The 19,809-nt window shown below is 41.0% G+C and overlaps 1 protein-coding gene across 5 annotated transcripts; it reads left to right on the top strand.

Annotated features, from left to right (window-relative positions):
* Positions 1 to 141: 141 nt before the first annotated feature.
* Positions 142 to 18,267, top strand: ldb1a (LIM domain binding 1a). Of its 5 annotated transcripts, none has more exons than XM_067520798.1 (12): positions 142 to 501; positions 3,680 to 3,780; positions 12,209 to 12,311; positions 12,649 to 12,693; positions 12,862 to 12,937; positions 13,884 to 13,986; positions 14,132 to 14,304; positions 14,388 to 14,510; positions 14,600 to 14,677; positions 14,777 to 14,900; positions 15,016 to 15,158; positions 17,029 to 18,267. In XM_067520798.1, the coding sequence occupies exons 1-12, from the start codon at positions 152 to 154 to the stop codon at positions 17,080 to 17,082; spliced, it is 1,473 nt and encodes a 490-aa protein (XP_067376899.1). In that variant the 5' UTR covers positions 142 to 151; the 3' UTR covers positions 17,083 to 18,267. The 5 variants fall into 5 exon arrangements, with proteins under 5 accessions (XP_067376899.1, XP_067376889.1, XP_067376881.1 ...); XM_067520788.1 differs by having other exon boundaries at positions 15,016 to 15,164; XM_067520780.1 differs by lacking the exon at positions 17,029 to 18,267 and adding an exon at positions 16,155 to 17,022.
* Positions 18,268 to 19,809: the final 1,542 nt, after the last annotated feature.

Here is a 19,809-nt window from a genome sequence, read left to right as displayed (position 1 = left end):
CTGTGTGTGAGAGAGAAAGAGAAAGAGCCGAACACCACTGTGCCCCAACACACTCCCTCAACTACTGCTACCTACCGCTGCTCTGCCGTTGCCATGGATACAGTGCCCTCTCTCTCTCTCTCTCTCTCTCTCTCTCTGTGGGTATGGAGGGATGAGGCTGGAGGATAGAGAAGAGAGGAGAAGTGGCTCTGGCTGTTGCCTCTGCGTCATATTCATACCAGTGCAGCTGAGAGCTGCCCCCCCCAACCCTTTTTTCCCCTTGTCCTCTTCCACCTCCTCTTTCCTTCCTTCCCTCCTTCCTTCTGAACATCCAATTTGCACACTGCTAGATCTCCACTCCATTTGTGTCTCCTATCTGCATCTGCTCATCACAGTCTCACCCCCCCCCCCCCCCCCCTCTGTCTCGGTCTCTCTGCTGGCCCAGCTTGGTTTCCTCTGCGTGGCTGACCCAGGCAGACTTTCTCGAGCGAGCGTGGGCGCAGAAGAAAGAGGAAGACAAAGGTAAGAGCTGACATAGAGGATGCTGAAGAGTGTTTGTCTGTGAGAGAGAGAGTGTAAAAGAAAAATAAAAGGGAGGTGGAGTGGGGGCTTAACAGCTGCAAAACAAAAGACTGTAAGGTAAGCATTGGTTGAATGAACTCACCTGAGATAACAAGTATGTCATCAGAACCCTTTAAAACATTTTGTTGGAAAGAAAGAAGGTTGTCAGTGCTCGAATACAAGTGTTTGTCTGCTGTCAGAGGGCGCCATACTGAGAGTGTATCAGTGCATGAGAAGATGTGTTCCTCAGTAAGCCAGTCAGTCAGTGTGTCTGTGTACTGGCACTTTGCTGTCTGTCACATAGTGCTGTGGAACTGCTGCTGCTGTTCGTTCCCACACTATCTGAACGGAGGGGGAACTTTATTATCCTTAGAGAGCCTTTTGAGGGATGTGTGGATGTGTTGACAGAGCAGGAATTTCTGTATCTGCAAGAGTAGGGGAGGGAAAGGAAGCAAGGAGGGAAAAACATACCTCACAGTGCAGTCAGTGGTGAAGTGCACAGCTTCAAAGCCTAATCACTCATGGAAACAGAAATTATTTCCCAAATAACATCCACATGTCCTTCCTTCTTCTTTATTGCATCTCGCTCACTCTTACCTGTTCTTTTTCTCTCTTTTGCACTTGTGAAACTTGTGAATGCCTCTCTTTATTTTTAGATAATTTTTGTTGAAAGTTGAAAACATGTACAGTAGCAGGATCTATACAATGTCAAGCCTGCAGGTTCTAACCTACAATCTGCACAAATGTCCAAACATTTACAGAATATCAGTGAAAGATAAGAAAACTCTGAAGGATAAAGATGTTGTTGAATCCGAAAGAGACAAGAAGTGCGCTTGTGTGTGAAGTTGAAATGCAAACAGCTGGACAAAAAGGGGAGAAGAAAACGAGGCCCACGAGATTGTTCATTGTGTCTCTGTCCTGAGAAAAGTGTCTGACACTGTGTATGACATTTAACCGTGATGCCTTTGCCTGTGCGCTGGTGTGTGGGGAATCTGCCTGTCAGCTTTCGTTTCAGTGCAGACAGCTGTTTTTCCTTTGTTAGTATATTGGTAGTGAGTGACAGACGACAGAGATCTGAGGCTTGTTAAACTGAGCTTCAACTTGCTTGGTGGTGGTGGGGGGGGTTCTCTGGTGCAGGGGACATATGGAAATACTAGTCCAGTAGTTCCAGTAGTTGAAGTGTCTCTGGGCAAGACATTGAACCCCCAACAGCCCATCCCCATCCCCAGCCGAGCAGTGCTGGTGCCCGGTAGAAATTGGGGAGGGTTGCGTCAGGCATAAAAACTGTGCCAAATCAACATGTGGACAAATTATCCGCTTAGGCGACCCTGGAAAGTCGGCCCCCATCGTTTTGTTAGATTTATTTATTAACATAATCCATCATATACACTATTTTAAACACCTGCTGCAAATGTTTTCATTTGCACGAATCTTTAAGTACTTGGTATTTAATACTGTTGAAGGTGGGTATTGTTTCACATTTTACATCCAACAGTTCTCAAGTTGCATTTGCATAACCACTGTTTAGTTTGACAGCTGTATAAAATTGGACCTATTTATCCACAACTTCTAGCTGTATACTTCTAGCTGTATACAAACTATTAAATCATTTTTTAATTTTAGCTTTTTTAGTTTCTTTTAGCTTTTTTCAGCTACCTAAAATACTTTTCTATTTCTTTCAATAATAATTTCAGCTGTTTGTCTAATAGGCCGAAATGAACTGTTTCATATGTATTCATTAACTTATTTGTAAAAACTATTTTATCATTACATTTAAGTTTTAGCTATTATTTTAATCATTAAGTCATTACTTTTTAGCTAACCATTAGACTTAGAGTCTGCAAAAACTTACCCTTCCAAATACTACCACTATCCACTATGTTTTAATAAACTATGGTAGTATTCATCCAGCTCATTTTCTTGCTATATTTCTATATGTAGTGCTAAATATGTGGATTTTTGATTTTGAAATTTTTATTTTAATATTCTTACATTTGTTTTGCAACTTTACAATCTCCAAATGTATGTTTTTGTATTCAGCCACAATAACTCAGTGATTCGATTCCTCTGTTATCCATCAGACAGGATCAGGTACACGAACAACAAAGACGTGCTGCTTATGGGAGTCACTTCCATGCTGGTGTGTTTACGTAGTGAATTGTGACATTATGAGATTATTGGCTTGGAAAACAGGCACACTTGAACCAAGAGAAGTTATGGGATGAATGAAAGGGGAAACCAGAAAGGAGGAAGGGGAGAAAGGAAATGAAACAAAATCACATCAAGCCACATCAAGCTGCAGAAAGGTCAAGGTAATATCAACAGGGTGAGCAGATTAAATTGACAGAATGGAGTAAGATTAAAAAGCAAGAATGGAGTAGAATAGAGAGATAAGAAGCAGAGGCTGCTGGGCAAACAGTCTGACGTCGAGTCCGACTGTTTACATGCAGCTCCGGTTGGTTGGGAATGTGTGCACATTTGTACATGCACATTCTTCTTGCCTCCCATTGGTCTCCAGCATCCCTGCACTCCAGGTGGGCTTTGCATTTTTAATCGATACTGTCTGTAGTGATTAACACCAGTATTCTCTCTGCAGCAGAAAAACAGAGGGAAGGAGCAGGAGAGGGAAAGAGAAAGAGATGGAAATCTGTCATACACGAGGCAGGGGTGTGTGACTGAGTGTGTTTGTGTGCATGTGTGTTTGTTTGCCAGTAATGACCCTCTGCCTCTGGGCACCTACTGAGTATGTTTATCTCCCACAGCAGCACTGGGCAAAAATAGACGATGCATCACTGCCTCACACACACCTTGAGCATTTTCTCCTTTTCCTCTACTTTGCTCTAATTGCCTCCATCCTCCAATCTCCTTTTCACACACATGTGCACACAGACGCTCCCTCTCTCTGTTGCATATTACTTACTCTAATCTCACATACCGTCAAGGCTCTTTCTTTCTATTTCACTCCTCTCTCATTTTCCCTCCCACCAGTGTTGCAATATGCCTATTAATGATGCAGCTAGAGCAACACTGCCAACTTCCTGCTTCTGACAGAGAGAGGAGTGTAGTTGTGGTGTACATGCCCTGCTTTGTACCACTTCCTCTTATCTCTCCGCCCCTCTGTCTGTGTTGTTTTCCTCAGAGTTGGCCCATGCGAGCAGCGTGTGGACCGAGTGCAGCTATTTCCTTCAGAGCAGAGCCCAACATGTGAGAAGATGTCTGTTGGAGGTTGTGCTTGTCCCGGTGAGTGCCTTCTCACTCTCTCTTTTCTCCTCTGTGGTGCTGTCAGAAAGATGACTTATGTAAAAGTGCTGCAAAGCTGCCTGGGGCCAGCACCAAGCTGTGTGTTTGCATGTGTGTGTGTGTGTGTGCATGTGTTCGTGTCTCTGTGTGTGCGTGCGTCTGTGTGTGTCTGTGCATGTGTGTGTGATGGTGAAGCCATGTTACACTTTGAACAAATGTCCTAAAACAAGGTTATACACTGAGGCTACTGCACTTTAGGATTAAGTTGTTCAGCAGACCCTCTCAGTCACGCTAGCTTGCTGTGCAGCAGATCAATGGCTCTTTTGCCACATACAGAGACAGTGAGATATCAATAAGTACTTCACTTGCTGACTCTTTTCACTCTTTTCTCTGCTTTATCTGGCGGCTTTAATGTCTGCTTCTTGATTATTTGTGCATTTATATGTGTAGAATAGTTAATAGAAATCATGTCCCACTGTCACATGAATTGTTTTTAATCTGTCCCTTTGGTCCAAACTGAATAAGACTAGAGTTCTTTAACGTATTCACTTCAGAATAGAATAAGCTGGTCCCTTGATGAGTGTAACTCATGAATGAGGTACTTAAGAAGATTTAACAAAGTTTTGACACCTCTTTTTCACTGTGACTTTGCATTCCTGCATAGTTTTGTTTTTTACTTAGCTCTCATCCTTTTTCCTGGAATCCAAATTATTCATCTGCTTAGCTTTAAATAATTGTTACATAAAGTCTGGTTTACTACCATTGTTATGATGTCTTAATGGTATTTAATATCCACAGTCTGCTCTTGTACTACTGTATTAAAGCAAGAGGAGAGAAGTCTCGTACTGTGTGAGTCTGTCTGCACTTGTTGGTCTTTGGCAAGCACAATGTTTTGGCAGTTTTTTATCAAGTAGATCTTATAATCGTTCCTCTCCCAAAGAGTTTTTGATCCTTTTTCACTTTGGAGCAATTTCTCTTTAATGGTGCCCCAGTGAGTGCAGGCAGGCTACAGAGACAGTTGCCTTGTGCGCAGTGAAAAGCCTGACAGTGCCAGGGGACGGGCTCTGTGCAGCACAGGGGAGAGAGTAACAGATAGAAATTGAATCGTAGCATCTGCTTCGGGGGATCTCAGAGAGGGCAGATTGAATTAGGGTGTCAGTATCATTTTAATGGCGCTGCTCTGATTCATTGGCAGTCAGCTATCAGATGGAATAATATTAGGGGCCTCTGCTTGATGTTCTCTTCTCCGATCTCGTCTCTTCTGTACTTTCTCGCTTCTGTAGTTTTCCAGTATCTTTTTTCCCCTTCGCTCCCTCTGTTGACAGACTTTACTGTGGAGCAGAAACTTTTAATGGCATCCACATGTTTTTGAAGGACCAAGAGGTCCTTCAGAGACATCTGCATGTTGTGCACCAACTTTCAAAGATACACACAGGTTTACACTTGCAGGCATTTGTGCAATTGTACACTGTGCACATACACATGTGCGCCTTCAAGAGGAGCCTGCTAGGACATGTTTAGGCTAGTTACTCGATTAGATAACTGCAGAGCAACATTGATCAACACTGGTTTGCCGTTCCTCTCTCCCTCTCTGTGCGTGCACTGTAAATCATTATATTCGAAGGCTGGTTTGTTTACATTCTTGTATGATGGTGGAGGGGTGATCCTCCCCATCCTTTTTGTTTCTGTTTTAAGAAAACATATCCTTTGTGATCATAACTTTCTCATTTTATCTGGTCCTGGTCATCTTTGTCATCAATTGAGAATGTTATAGAAGAGGAGGTATCTGAACTGAGCCAATTTGTATGGCTGCATACATGTGGCAGATTGTGAGCTATAATAACGAACAGACTTCTTCCGTCTGTCTGTTTCATTGACAACCCTGTGACATCATGCTGTTGTTGTGACTTTGCTGTGAATCAGCCTTTTTAAGGCTTTGTTCTTTGCATGAAGGAGATCCGTCCTAACACAGTGGAGCCAATCACATCCTTTGTTCAGACTAAATGGTAAAAATAGATTGCCTGTGAGCTGAAGACACTCCTCCTTCCCTCCATTTTCACATGCACCCACTCAAGCATGCTCTCCCCTCTGCTCACCCCTCTCTCCGTCTGTCACCCAACTCATTCTAACCCCTCCCTCCTATTTTTACCTTTTTCATCTCGCTTTCCTCCCTCTTTTCTCTCTCCCTCCTTCTCTCCCTCTCTGTCACACCCTCATCTTTCACTCATTGCTTTTTGCAGTAACAGTGGTGTTTACCTCATGCAGAAAGTCACATGGTTTTTGACTGGAAAAAAGTGACTTAAAGCAGAGCCAATATGGCAGCCTTACAGCTAGGGCTTTTTTGATTAGCGTTACACAAGAACACCACTGCCTCTGCTTTATCTCGCTGCACTGAAAACCATGTGCCTTTTTCTTTTCCTCTTCAGTCCCTTATTCCCTCCTCTCTTTCTACCCTCACTCATCTTTCAAATCTTGTTTGCTAGATCAAAATGGCTGTGTGTGCAGAGGCAGAGAGAAAGAAGGAATGTGTGGGAGACAGAGATGCTGGAGAGACAGAGGGATGTAGGGGGTGCAGAGTGTAGTCGAGCTATAGTGATGTCACATCTGCTGCAGGCCAACAGGAGGCAAAGGAAAGCTTGCATGTGCCACACACTCAAGCGGAGGGAGAGGTTAGGAAAAAATCTAAACGTGTGGGAAGGATAAAATGATTTTCAATCAAAGCACAAAGCGCATTTACTTGTGAGAGATGTGCAAGCCGTGGAGTCTTTACAACATAAAAAGCAGCTTTGGTGCCGTGATAGAAGGTGATGGAAACACTGCTCAGACTGAAACAGAGCTGTGTTAAAAACAAAAGCTGTGAGGACAGCTGCAGAATTGGTTGAAAGCTTTGTGCTGTGTCTGTCTGCAGTTATGTGCGTTATTGTGTGAATACTGTACAGTACAAAAACAATCAACAAGATTATTTTTTCATTAGTTATCTACCATAACTGGTAGTGAAACTGGGACATCTGCACACAGACTATCAATGGCACTGGATAAATTGATGAAGGTTGATTTAAATTAAGGCAAGGTTGACATATTGAATATTACATTTATATTGTGCAGCATCTCATAACGGACAGTTAATTTAGAAAAGTGTCTCTCTAAACTCAAAATCAATCAGACCATCAAGGCTTGAATTGCTAGGGTCAGCAGGTTGAGGTGGAGTTGGTACAATTACTTAGCAAATCACTTATGAATTAGTGACTGTTTCATCAGGTTTATAAAATGTCTGCTTTAGATGTGACATTAAAATATTTGTATCAAGTGCTGTGCCATAGTTTGTCTATAAATATCAGCTTGTCTGATTGTTCTGAGTTGTGCTGCATCATAAAAAAACAAGTAAAAATTATGCATTAGTATAGACTGCACTGTTTTGTTAATGGAATTCATCTGTACAAATCAATATACATTTTGAACATCCCTAGTTCCTATTAAAAATAAAAAATAAAAAAACTAATGTGACCTTAAGGATCTTAAGATTTCTGACTGGATTCAGGTCAGTGGTCTCTGTCATTGAAAGTGTTCACAACATTAACCGTCGCAGACATTCACATATCAGCTTTCTTTTGTTATCCTTCTTTTTATCTTGAACACATGCTGTTTAACTTCCTTCCTTCAAGCCACAGTAGCATCCTCTGGTTGCAGTCTGTGCATTACTTTTGTCTGCTGCCTTGTTGTGATCATTACTACTCAAGTGTCACAACAGTTTCCCTGACAGGTTTGTGCCTCCACTGTGTCATCTAGAAAAGCAGCAGTGGGAATCTGAACATGATGTTCGCCAGCAGTTCAGCTTCACTATCTCTGTCATGAATTTAAACAGAAGCACAATATGTCTAAAGGGTTTGGAAAATGTTTTCAAGGCTTTAAAAAATGATTTAGTGTAAAAACTATCAAACTGTATCAGAGTTAAAAGAATGAATCAAATAATTAAATACCCAAAGTAATTATATATATTTTGTCTGTATTAGAGGCCAAAAACTGTGTTACATATAACATATGAAGTTTTCTTAAAAGCTAGAAATCTATCAGTATATAAGAGGGTACATCAGAGCTTTTGTTGCCCAGCTTTCTGGTGAGTAAATTAGATTTAGATCTTATGCATATTTTATGGTTCTGCCATCATTGTTATCACTGCCTTCCAGCCCTATGTGTTATGGCTGAGGAAGGAATTTTTGTTGTATTGTTACTTACTTTTCTAAGCAAGAAGAAGATGTTTGTAGTATTTGCCACCAGAGGGAGATACTGCACTCTCGTTGTGTCGGTTAAACGGGCAGGCATATTTCAACAACAGTTTCAGGATCCGAACCTATCTTAAAGGAAAAGGCGTCAGTGTTTTTTTTTTTTTTTATCATTCCCATGTAGCTGTTTTTTTTTCTTTCTTTCAAATAAACAGCTCTCTAGATTGGAACCCAATAGTGTAGTTTTCAAGAGAAATAGTTTTTAATGCAAAATATATATTTGTTGAACAACTGTTAATATATATATTGATTACATATAGCTGCATATCATTGCTGTGTGCCTGATGTGATGCTTATACAGAAAGAGTAACTGGTGTGGGTCAGATGTGTTAACATTCTCAGTGATTTGCATTGCTCTACTTTGTTTATCTGCACTCCTGGGTTGTATAATTCCACTAACTGACAGACAGCTCAAGTGAAAACCTCAACAATTTGAGCTTTAAATGCACTTTGAGACCACAAAAGGTTTTTATGGTCTCCAGATGTATTGCTTGTAAACATTAGAGTGGTTATTGATTAAAAGTGAGGCTGCAGATTATACCCTTACATAATCTCAGGCTATCGTATGCTCAAGACTGTGCGCTATGGGATCTGAATCATCAGCCAAGTCAGTCATTTTTGTTTATAAGCTGCTACATAGTTAGCATAAATTAATCCTGATGTCTGAATCACTATGGATCTAAGAAAGACAGTTTAAGACATTTTTTTTCATTTTGGGATTGTTGAGGTCAGGAGAGACTGTAGTGTACTGTATGACCAGTCTTTATTCCTCTTGACTGAATTTTATAACTGATTTAGGATTGAATACAGAGTTTTTATAAATTTAGCAAGATGGAAAAGTATTCTCAGACACTGCTAATTTTGTGGAATGCCAGTTTTTGGTCTGTGGTTGAGTTTAGGACAGCTTGTATTATTTAATTGACAACTAACCCATTATTTATACTTAGAATTCTTATACTTAGAGCCTTTATTTATTTCTTATAAAATCTGCTGGTTTACAGTGTTGATGTTATATAGAATGTCATTGTTCTGAGATTGCAAATGTTGCAAATAAGCCAAAGTCAATGCAAGTCAGAGGAAACAAGGGAAAACAAAAAGACAAAATATGTTACATCACCCTTGATGCACCACCTACAGTTACAAAATAAAATGTTATTCATCGGAGAAGGATAATTTTAAAGGATGCAATACAAACACATTCCCAGAGAGTGATTACTGAAGATAATTTCATATGTGAGGAGAATTACATTTAATAGCCTTTTCTTGTTGAAACTGGAGAATAAGACAGTCCCACAGACTTTCTGCCGATACTGAATTTATTCTGTGAAACTCTTAAAAGGGGTCCATTGCTACAGTCTAATTTCTACTCTAGTGGAGTTTTCAAAAATTCAAAATCTGTTAATGGAAATGTACATAATTAATGCACAGAGGACACTACCTAATGGTGCAAGGATAAAAAAAAATCATGAAGCCTAACCGACTATTTGGCACAGTGTAAACACAGCAAAGAGTTGGAACAGGATGCTATTAAATAGCTTGTATGTTATGATGCTTAAGGGTTTAAGTGGGTGTTCCTCTCAACGGGGAACCGCCTTGCAGCACTTTAGGGGGCATCGGCCTCGGACACGACAATTTGGGGAGCTCAGAGTCAGAGGAAGGCCTGTGTTTGTCCCACTCTGTGTTGGGATGGGCGGAGGAGCGTGGAGGAGGCGGGGCCTTTGTTCGTTCCTGTCTCGGCTGGCAGGAACAAAGGGTCCTGTAGTAGTAGTAGATGGGTACAACACAGTACCCCCCGATCAAATGAGGTTTAAAACATATAGTTGGGGATTGCACAATTGACAGGAAGCGGAGGAACTATCGGGAGTGTTCTACTTTCCGTAGCTTGTTGTGTTGTTTGGGAACAGACGAGCGTATTATCAACGGCCGGCGTTGGAGATTCCGACATCCAGCCGCTCCGGCTAGCAGCACAGCTAGCTGGCTAGAAACACCGAGCGGAGGTGTTGAGCAACACCGCGTTTCGGTTTACCTTTCTCTGCAGGTAACCCCAACTTACAGCCACGCCACTTCTGCAGCACCACTGATTCACAGCAAACAACTGCAACGGCTCGGAAACGAGCACAGGAAGCGAAAAGCTGCCGGCAGTGACAGCTGTAGTTTAGCAGCCAGGTTAATAGCCTAACGTTAGCAATGGCATCCGTCCTCTTCCGACGCTTACTGAACGCGGCCCTGCGGCTCAGTTTACGCCCGCTCCTGTGTGTTTTAAGCGATCGCTGGCTTGTTTTTAAATTTCGCCGGTGCGTGTTCACACGAGCTGACGCCAATGCACGTATGCTGCCAGGGTTTGCACAGTGGTTTGGATGTTTTGTTGACTAGTGGCCTGTCTGTAGATGCACATCTATTGTTTCCAGTGAACAGTTTGGGCGGACAAAAACTGCACCAAAGTCTCGCTATGAAAAGTTGAGCTTTGTTAGAGTGGTTATACACTGTGAACCCTCCGTTTAAATTCCCTTTTATTTTGTGTTAAAAGAAGCAAACAGGCTGCAATCACACATGCCTGCTGTTGGACCAAGACCTTTAACCTGCAGATATTGTGTAGTTAGGTTCAATGCTGGTTGCTGGGGCTCTACAGGGTGCATGTTGGTGTTTACTGGGGTAGAAGAGTGTGCACTGTGTAAAATGTATGTTCATAATGGATATGCATTATGTATCAGGAAAAAAATAAAATCCTAATTGTGTTTTCTTTTTTCTTTTTTTTAAACAGTCAACGGGATTAAAAACATGTTACTTGCTGCCAAAGAAGTTGTGTTTTACACAGTGTATCTTGGCATCAGATTAAACAAAGACTTATCATATGGGGTTGAATGCTGTCTGGGGCTAATGGCTGGTGGTGTCCGGGGGTGGGACTGCAGGGTCAGAGGTAATGATAGAGAACCATTGTTGGGTGCTCCTAAGCAGGTTTGCCCCCAGAGTAACTGGGAGGAGAAGATGACCCACCATGACTCTCCTGGGTATACTAAAGCAAGTTAGAAAAGGAGTGAAAGTAAATGAAGGAGGAGTGGTAGTTGTTCATGCAGCCCAGAGGAGGATGTTCAGATCAGAGTTCACACATGCCCACTTTCTCCCTAGATTTGTATTCTCTTACAGCCATCAGTTAACCACAGATAATGTGGGGGAAAAACAGCTCAGTTAGGTTTGCTTATCCATTGGCCTAATCCAGTTTGGGACCCCTGCCCCTGAAATTTGGTGCAAGCACAGTTTAATGTGCCAAGCTGGTGGCGACTGTTGTACATGATGGGTGCTTGTTGAGAATATTTGATGGGTGCCTGTTGAGAATATTTGACGTGCTAGGAGAACATGCTGTCAGAATTTCCTCTGATCTCATTCTTTCCAATAATATTTTTAATAAGTATTTTTTTATCTTTCTGTGCCAAAAATTGTGGTTAACTAAAAGGTGGTTGTGACGGGACAGTCTTTGTCAAAGGGGTTCAAAAGGTTGTTCCTGCTGGTGTAGTAGTCCGCCACTGTCGGCCTGTGTATAAGATATCTTTGGTCAGACCTAATTACTTGCAGCTGCTGTCTGCGTGAGGTCTCCATGGGCAGAGATACAGAATAGATATTTTCTCAGTCTCGAATTGTTTGAGCATGAATGCCTTATCTGGGCTGACAAGGGTTAACAACAGTCAGGGTAGAGTGTGGGGGGATGGGTTTAAAGAGGCAACTAAAGGGGGAGACACCACAGTGGAGAAGAGCATGGTTTGGATTAAATGGGGCTATATGCAAAAAAGAGGCTACAATGATTGGGTTGATACAAGGAATCACAATATCATGGCAGACAATATCCTCTGTTTGTGTTCCCCCATTTTACTGATTGTTTTCTCAGAATTCTGCAGGCTAATAAATATTTCTGTTTTTTTTTTTTTTGCTTTCTTGTCCATTTGCCAGATTGAAGATGCATTAGATAATGAAAGCAGCAGGAAATTGTTTTGGCAGCGTGTTTTTATTGGAGTAAATCTCAAACGAAATCATCCAACATTAGATTACTTAGATGATGCTGTAATTTGAATGAGCTAAATCTAATGCAGTCTAAATCTCTTCTAAATCTCTGCATTTTTTTTTTTCTTCCTCCTCTGCCTGCTGCTTGTGTGCAGGCTGTTCGTCAAAGTCATTCAAGCTGTACTCTCCTAAGGAGCCCCCCAACGGCGGCAGCTTTCCCCCCTTCCACCCAGGCGCTATGCTGGACAGAGATGTGGGGTAGGTCACGGTTGTACTGAACGGACATCAGATGTTCTGTCAAAAGGAAAACAAAACTAGGTCACCTTTTGCATTATTAATGCTTTTTATTACTTGGCTGATTTTCCCTTCTTGCAAGTTTAAATAGTTTTAATTTGCTGCCTTGACCTAGATATCTTTCTGAAGAATACTGTGTCTTTTATTAGAAGGCACTAGTTTTAATAAGTAATTGTCTGTACTGTCTGCACATTTTTCTTACTGTACAGTTTATGAAAGTGACAACTGACATTTCCCCATGTAGTCTTAACCGAAAATGGTTGTTCATTTTTGTGTTTTATTTTTTACTTTTTACTCCTAGGCCTACACCCATGTATCCCCCGTCATACATGGAGCCTGGAATGGGGTAAGAACTAAAAACGGAGGCTTAAATAGTAATAACATACGCTTGGGGTTTGTCAGTAGTAAATGTTTAGATTGTGTTCTTAGGTTTTCCCGTTCAGACGTGTTAGTATATAACATTTGTTTGAACTACAGGTGTGGGAAGGATGTTGAATGCTGTTTTCTGTTTCAGGAGACCCACACCATATGGGAACCAGACAGACTACAGGATATATGAGTTGAACAAAAGGCTACAGAATTGGACAGAGGTGGGAGTCACTTCATCAGTCTCTCTCATCAGTAATACGAACTAGCCACTGAACAGCTATTGACAAAACCCACAATTAATGTTTTCTCCCAGCTGCTGTTTATGTGTTACTCACCATGCTAGGGATTTTGTGGGAAATTAAGCTTGAGAACACACTGACTTAATTTACATCCAGGCTCTAATAGGATTAACTGATAAATGTGGGTAAAATGTAATTTGAGTGTCAACTGTTTTCCTATGCCCGAGCTGTTAGGGGTTGCGCTCTCTGTCAGTCTGCATACATACAACTATTACAACCACTGTAACCTGTTTACATTAGAGGGGATTTAATTGCATTTGATGTCCAGCAAATCATTCAATATTTGCAGCATGCCTCATTTAGCAGTTTCAATGTTAGTATTCTTTTCCAGCACAAACAAAATGTTTACTAATAACAAAACTATCATTCATGGTTGGAGCCATTTGCAGGTAAAAAGGATGTCCATCAGGTAGCATGATGCTGTTCTTATGTAAATCGCTAAATTATGCACACAAATATTCTGACAGCATTGTAAAGAAAGAGTAGGATGATTAGAAGTGATGATGAGGGAACAGGAATTTGTGCTTCTTCCTTTTTAAACAGTTTTATTTATATATGTAACTTCCCCAATTCTAGGAGCAAACACAACACCTCTACTGTTACTGGTAATTGACATTTTAGTCCACAATACCAGTGATCAGTGTAGACTTGTGATGTCATTGTGATAACGAAAAAACCAGAACTAGAATGGATTTACATTAAAATGGGGAATTTTCTATCTTCCTGAATTTGAGTTAATTGATAAGTTTTGCTTTAATGTTATTGTATGAAGAAATACATTGGCTTGTTTGTCACTTTTACAAGGTTATATTTTCAACATTTAAAGCACTAATAAAACTGAAAGTAAAGGTTCATTCTCTGATTTCAGGAATGTGACAATCTCTGGTGGGATGCCTTCACCACAGAGTTTTTTGAGGATGATGCGATGCTCACAATCACTTTCTGTTTGGAAGATGGACCTAAGCGATACAGTACGTTTACTTATTTGTTTTTTTTAATTTTCAGTAAATGCAGTAGTTAATGAATGGTGCTGTTATATTTTAGTATTGTACTGTATATGACGTACGTGTCATCTTCAAATCATCCACTGTCATTTGTTTTAATTTAATTTTGCAGCCATCGGCAGGACATTGATTCCACGCTACTTTCGAAGTATTTTTGAGGGGGGCGCCACTGAGTTGTTTTATGTTTTGAAACATCCGAAAGAGTCCTTCCACAGTAACTTTGTGTCTCTCGACTGTGACCAGTGTACCATGGTAACCCAGAACGGCAAACCTATGTTCACACAGGTACTGCTGACTTTGTGTGTGCAGTGTTCCTCCCACTTTCTGCTGCTTTAACGTCAAACTTTTATTTCTCTCCTGTGGGTAAGGTTTGTGTGGAGGGTCGTCTGTACCTAGAGTTCATGTTTGATGACATGATGAGGATCAAGACATGGCACTTCAGCATCAGACAACACAGAGAGGTCCTCCCAAGGAGCATTTTGGCTATGCATGTGAGTTACAGACTGGAAGACATACACAGACCCCACACTTAACTTGTACATGCACTCAGTAATCGTATCCTTTTACCTGAATAATGCAGGATCCCCAGATGCTCGATCAGCTTGCTAAGAATATCACCAGATGTGGGCTGTCTAACTCCACGCTCAACTACCTCCGTGTAAGCACTTTATTTTATTCTTTCCACAGTTTTTGGTCTTTTTTTCTATAAGTACACATGCAACAACCACCTAACACTCCCTCTTTGTCTTCCCTAAAGCTATGTGTGATATTAGAGCCCATGCAAGAGTTGATGTCCAGGCATAAGACCTACAGCTTGAGCCCTAGAGACTGCCTGAAGACCTGCCTCTTCCAAAAGTGGCAAAGAATGGTAGCACCTCCAGGTAACATGCTTACATAACTTTGGATTACCCACAAAGAATCCCAGTTTCTTATCTGCACAGGCCTAGAAACAATAGATTATAACTTAAAATGTAATCAAATTTTCTTTACCTCTAGCTGAGCCAGCTAGACAAGCTCCAAACAAGCGTCGGAAAAGAAAGGTATCCGGTGGAAGCACCGTGAGCTCAGGTGGAGGCAGCAATAACAACACCAACAGCAAAAAGAAGAGTCCAGCCAACAGCTTTTCACTCTCCAGCCAGGTACCTGTAAGCATTACATCTACTTGACCTTTATCTGCGCCTCCAAGTTTAGCAGCACAGAGCATTGGGGGATCAGGCAGTGGGTGGAGAGGCTGAAAAGGAAGGCAAGGGAAGTTATTTCTGGGTGTAGGGGGTGGTAGTGGGCTTGTCAGTATGTATGTTTAGGAATAGGTGTAGCAGCAGGTCAGGATAGAGAAAGCTTAAGGAGGCTTCTGAAGGTGAGGTTTAGATTAAAGTGTTGTGGGGGGGTCGAGGTTGACATCCTGAAGTGAACCAGTGATGGGCAGTCCCTGGTCCTCTGGGGCCACAGGTTTATGGGTTTATATAGAGGGGGTACAAGTGACCCCCATCTCTTAATATATTTTGGGGCCATGGGGTAGAGTTACCTTGCTCTGATTTCCATTGTGAAACAACGATTTAGGTTTTCTCTCTAAATCTGTTGTGTCAACTTTTGAAATTACCACTAAGTCTATTGGAATACGTGATTCGTGCAGCACTGCTGTCTTTGCTTATTGGTTTCTTGATTGAGCGAACGAGACCCGAGGTGGAATGACACTCCCTCTCCCCTCCCGTGATGCAGCACTCAAGGATCAGGGATGCCCACTGCTGGCCAGTAGAAAGGGTCCCTTAACCCTGGAACCTGAAACAGTGGGTCAGGGCCACACACTACTTCAACGATCAGGGTAAATGCCCTGACAATACATTGTCCTGTTGTCATTGGGTTCAGATTTTAGGCACTAATATCTCAGAATCCTGATACTTTCGGTACATTGGTCCATGATACCTGGGTAGTAGTATAATTTTTTTTAATACACTTTTATTAGTGTAAATAAATTACATAGTGTAAATAAAGTATCGCTGGAATTGAACCCAGTTAGATCGTATCTAAACTATAGGCAAAAAACGTTAAGTTACAACTCGTCCCTGCAGCCAGTTATTCCGCGCACCCCCTGTATTATGGGGATAATATGTACCGGCCCTTGCTGTCCCCTTTAGGACGTGATGATGGTGGGAGAGCCCACTCTGATGGGAGGGGAGTTTGGTGACGAGGACGAGCGTCTGATCACGCGGCTGGAGAACACGCAGTACGATGGGGCGAATGGCCTGGAGGATGAGGACAGTTTCAACAGCTCGCCTGCACTGGGGGCACACTCGCCCTGGAACAACAAGGCTCCCTCCAGTCAGGAGAGCAAGAATGACAACTCCCAGTCATCCCAGTAAAGTGCTGAGTTCCCAGCCAGCCCCTTTTTCAATGCCTAAAAGCTTCTGGGAGCCACCTGAGCCAACACTAGTGAGAGGAGTCAGGGTGGCCTCGAACTCTTGTGTTGAGTTAACTTTTGGTTGTTTTGTTCCGTTCTGTCAATTTAAAGATGAAGGAGAGTAGTTATGGAAAGGGACGATAGCTCAGGGGCTGAGCTCTCTGCGGTCACACATAGGACAATGTCAGCAGAATCCCACTTATGCTCTCTCACATTGTTGCACATGATCAGTGGTGCTCAGCCTTGGCCCTTATCTACTTGGCTCCAGTCAGTCCTCTTAGAGGTGTGGTGAGACTGCCGGGGTGGCGGGCTATGTGTTTACCTCCCCATCATCGCTCACCACATTTGTTTTGACCAAAGTTGGCGTGTCCTGTTGCCTGAGTGCTCGCCATGGCGACCATGTCGTGGGTTCTTGTTCCAACCTCGGGTCTCTCAGGCGTGCGTTTTCCTTGACAACGCACCACTTTGTTTGTGTTGGGCCCATGTCACAGGGAGGAAATGCTTAGTTTTTAATTTAACTTATTTTTTTGCAGGCTGCAGAAAACTGTGTGTACTCTTAGTATCAAGATTCAACGTTCAGTTTTTAAAAACTCAATTATTTGTTTTTGTAGGACCTGGTTGGAACAAAAACCTGTACAGTGCCGGAGCTTGAGGACCGGAGTTGAGAACCACTACGCTAAATCTTAAACATCCACACAAACACTGACACACACACAAGCACACACACACATATACATACAGACGGAAGACCAGTGCACACACTAACACACACACACACACACACACTAACACACACACACACACACACACACACACACACATTCATCTACATTTACAACATAAAACATTGAGGTACTGGAGAGTGGTGGTACACAGCATGTCTGGACCAGAGCACCAGGCGCTACAGAAGTGTGTTTTCATTTTCTATGTTTTAGACTTGTTTTGAATTTTTTTTGTAAACAATTTCTAAAAAATAATCTGACAAGCAAGCAAACCCCCCAGAAATTCTTTGCACTGTTTTCCACTATTAACTCCAGTATATTTTTCTTATGGATTGATGGTGTATTTTTTCTTTTCTATTATTTCTAATGTAAGAACTGTAAAACATCTGAAACCTGCAGTATATTAATGTGTAAGTATTGCTGTTAGATCATTCTTATTGTGATTGTAATAACATTCATGTAAGTCTATGCTTGATATAAAGTCATCCATCTGTGTCACCCACTGTCATCAAGTCCGTTGGCTTAAGTGCTAGAAAACAAGGCAGGGAGAACAAAAACCGGTGTTTTAAAAACTGTGCTACATCTTGTTTGATGTGAGTCCAAAGCAGCACACTGGAAAACTTTTCCCCACAAAATTTCCATCAAGCACCTGATTTAAATCTGTTGTCATTGCGGAACTGTTTGCTTTGTCTTGAAATATGTATCTGGGGGTCATCCGTTCCAAGGACATAATAAAAGAAAACAAATTTGCTACTCAGAATATTTTAAAAAAACAAGTTTTGACAACTGTAAAATAGGAAAAAACAACTTTTGTATTAACTTAGGTTTCCCAAAATTATTGTAATCCCAATTAAGAAAGCTGCAGACCAAGGAGCTACATGTAAAGATTCTTTAGATATTGATTACATTGCGCTGTTTTGTTTTATGAAGAATCATTCGTTGGCTTTACTCCTCCTGTTTGTGTCTGTGCTTGTATATTTTAGGTAGTAATTTCTGTAAAAGTTATCCTATGTATTCTTCCCTAGAAGTATGAGAAACAATCTAATGTAAAGAGATGAAAAGCCTCTTAAAAGTTTTTTAAACGTGATTTTTAATGGTACAATCACTGATAAAGGATTTTTGCCCTCATTTTAGCAAACTGTATTTATTTTTCTATGTATTGACATTCTGTTTAAGTCAAACCCTCCTGTATGGTACTTAGAATATATGGAGGAGTTTGTGGGGCTGCTGAGACAGTTAAATGCTAACAGAGGTCATCCCATCACTTGTGTTTTGGGTTCCATGTAATTATTGCCTGTTTTATTTCAGTGTTTCCTTATGCCCACCTTAAAGAGATTTAATAGCCATTTTCTGCTCTTTCTGGTCAATTTGAAAACCTCAGATTTACTAAAATAACAGTAAATTACCACATTTAGAGTCAACCTCTAAATTTTTTCTGTGATAATGGCTCAGTTTTATGATCAGTCATTCACTGATGAACAGCCTCAAACTCTTTAGATGTTGGAAATGTGCCACAGTGGTGCAGTCTTTAGACAAATTTATTTTTAATTTCAATCGTATTGACTTTATGGATGCATTTGATTAAGAGACTTCAAATCTGATAAGCTTCTGGATCTCAGATGGAAACTTATGCTGATCATTCACTTCTGTAGGATGAATACATGACTCATTTGACCTCAAGTTGATATGTCATGGCTTCTTGTTTACATATGTACAGTTGAATTGAAAAGGAGACTTAGCTTGTGGCCACTGAATAGTCATTTGCAGATTCTTCCAGCAGGGGGCTCTGACATCTGAATTTCCTCCATAAGTGTCAGGCAAAAATGCTGTCTATAAATCAACAACAAGCTGCAGGCTGTTGTATAAATACTTATTTGTTGTCTCTAGAATTGCTGGTCTACTTTTCTGGTGTTTCAGTTCAGCAGGCTGACACATAATTTAATCTAGGGGCAACTTATAATATAAATCTTTGAGGGAATAAAAGGGTTTGTAAGAGAGGTGAAATGGTAATGCATTCATAGCTGGCTCTAGTAGCACCTCATCATAGGGGTGATTTTATATCTATATTTTTTTGCCAGGTTTCTGTGATTGATAATTCATGTATGGTATCAATAAAGATTAATTTTCACTGAACAATCTCCATTGAATGACTATTAAAATAGTATATTACTTTCTTGTACAAAAGATTCAATGTGTTTAGAATATAAGAAATAGCGGAAAATGTATAATTTGGAAAATAAGACCTCAGGCGATCAGACCATAAATAAAGTGTTTATTTGCAAGTTGATATGAGGCGTGTCCAGTATGAGGGATTCAAATTAAATTGGAATGTGAGCAAGACACTGCAGCTGTTTCTTAATGAATAAACACCAAATTGTCAAGGATATCCAGTTTTCTTGGGTTGTTTTTAGGAAATTAATCATTATTCTCTGACAGCTCAGACTGAGCTGCTCAGGTGTCAGACATGATGGTTAGCACTGTTTGTTATAGGTTATATTACAGTTATATTTAGCCAAGTTGTTGATTAAAAAAACCTGACATAAGGGGAAAATTCAGTCAAGAGAACAGTGCTCACTCTTAATATATATATCGATGTGTATGTTTTAATGAAAAAGGTTTTGATCAAAACACAAAGTTTTCAGTGTTTAAGATTCTTGACTTTGGCACAAT

This window comes from Channa argus, chromosome 1 (genome assembly GCF_033026475.1).
Source record: "Channa argus isolate prfri chromosome 1, Channa argus male v1.0, whole genome shotgun sequence".
In the NCBI taxonomy this organism is placed as follows: domain Eukaryota; kingdom Metazoa; phylum Chordata; class Actinopteri; order Anabantiformes; family Channidae; genus Channa; species Channa argus.
The sequence above is the reverse complement of the archived record's forward strand: the minus strand, read 5'-3'. Positions and strand labels throughout refer to the sequence as shown.

Coding starts and splice junctions, on each gene's coding strand:
- ldb1a (XM_067520771.1), top strand. CDS start 152: ATGAGGCTGGAGGATAGAGAAGAGAGGAGAAGTGGCTCTGGCTGTTGC. Junction 13,987..14,131: donor AGATGGACCTAAGCGATACA/GTACGTTTACTT, acceptor TTAATTTTGCAG/CCATCGGCAGGACATTGATT. Junction 15,165..16,154: donor CACTCTCCAGCCAGGTACCT/GTAAGCATTACA, acceptor TGTCCCCTTTAG/GACGTGATGATGGTGGGAGA.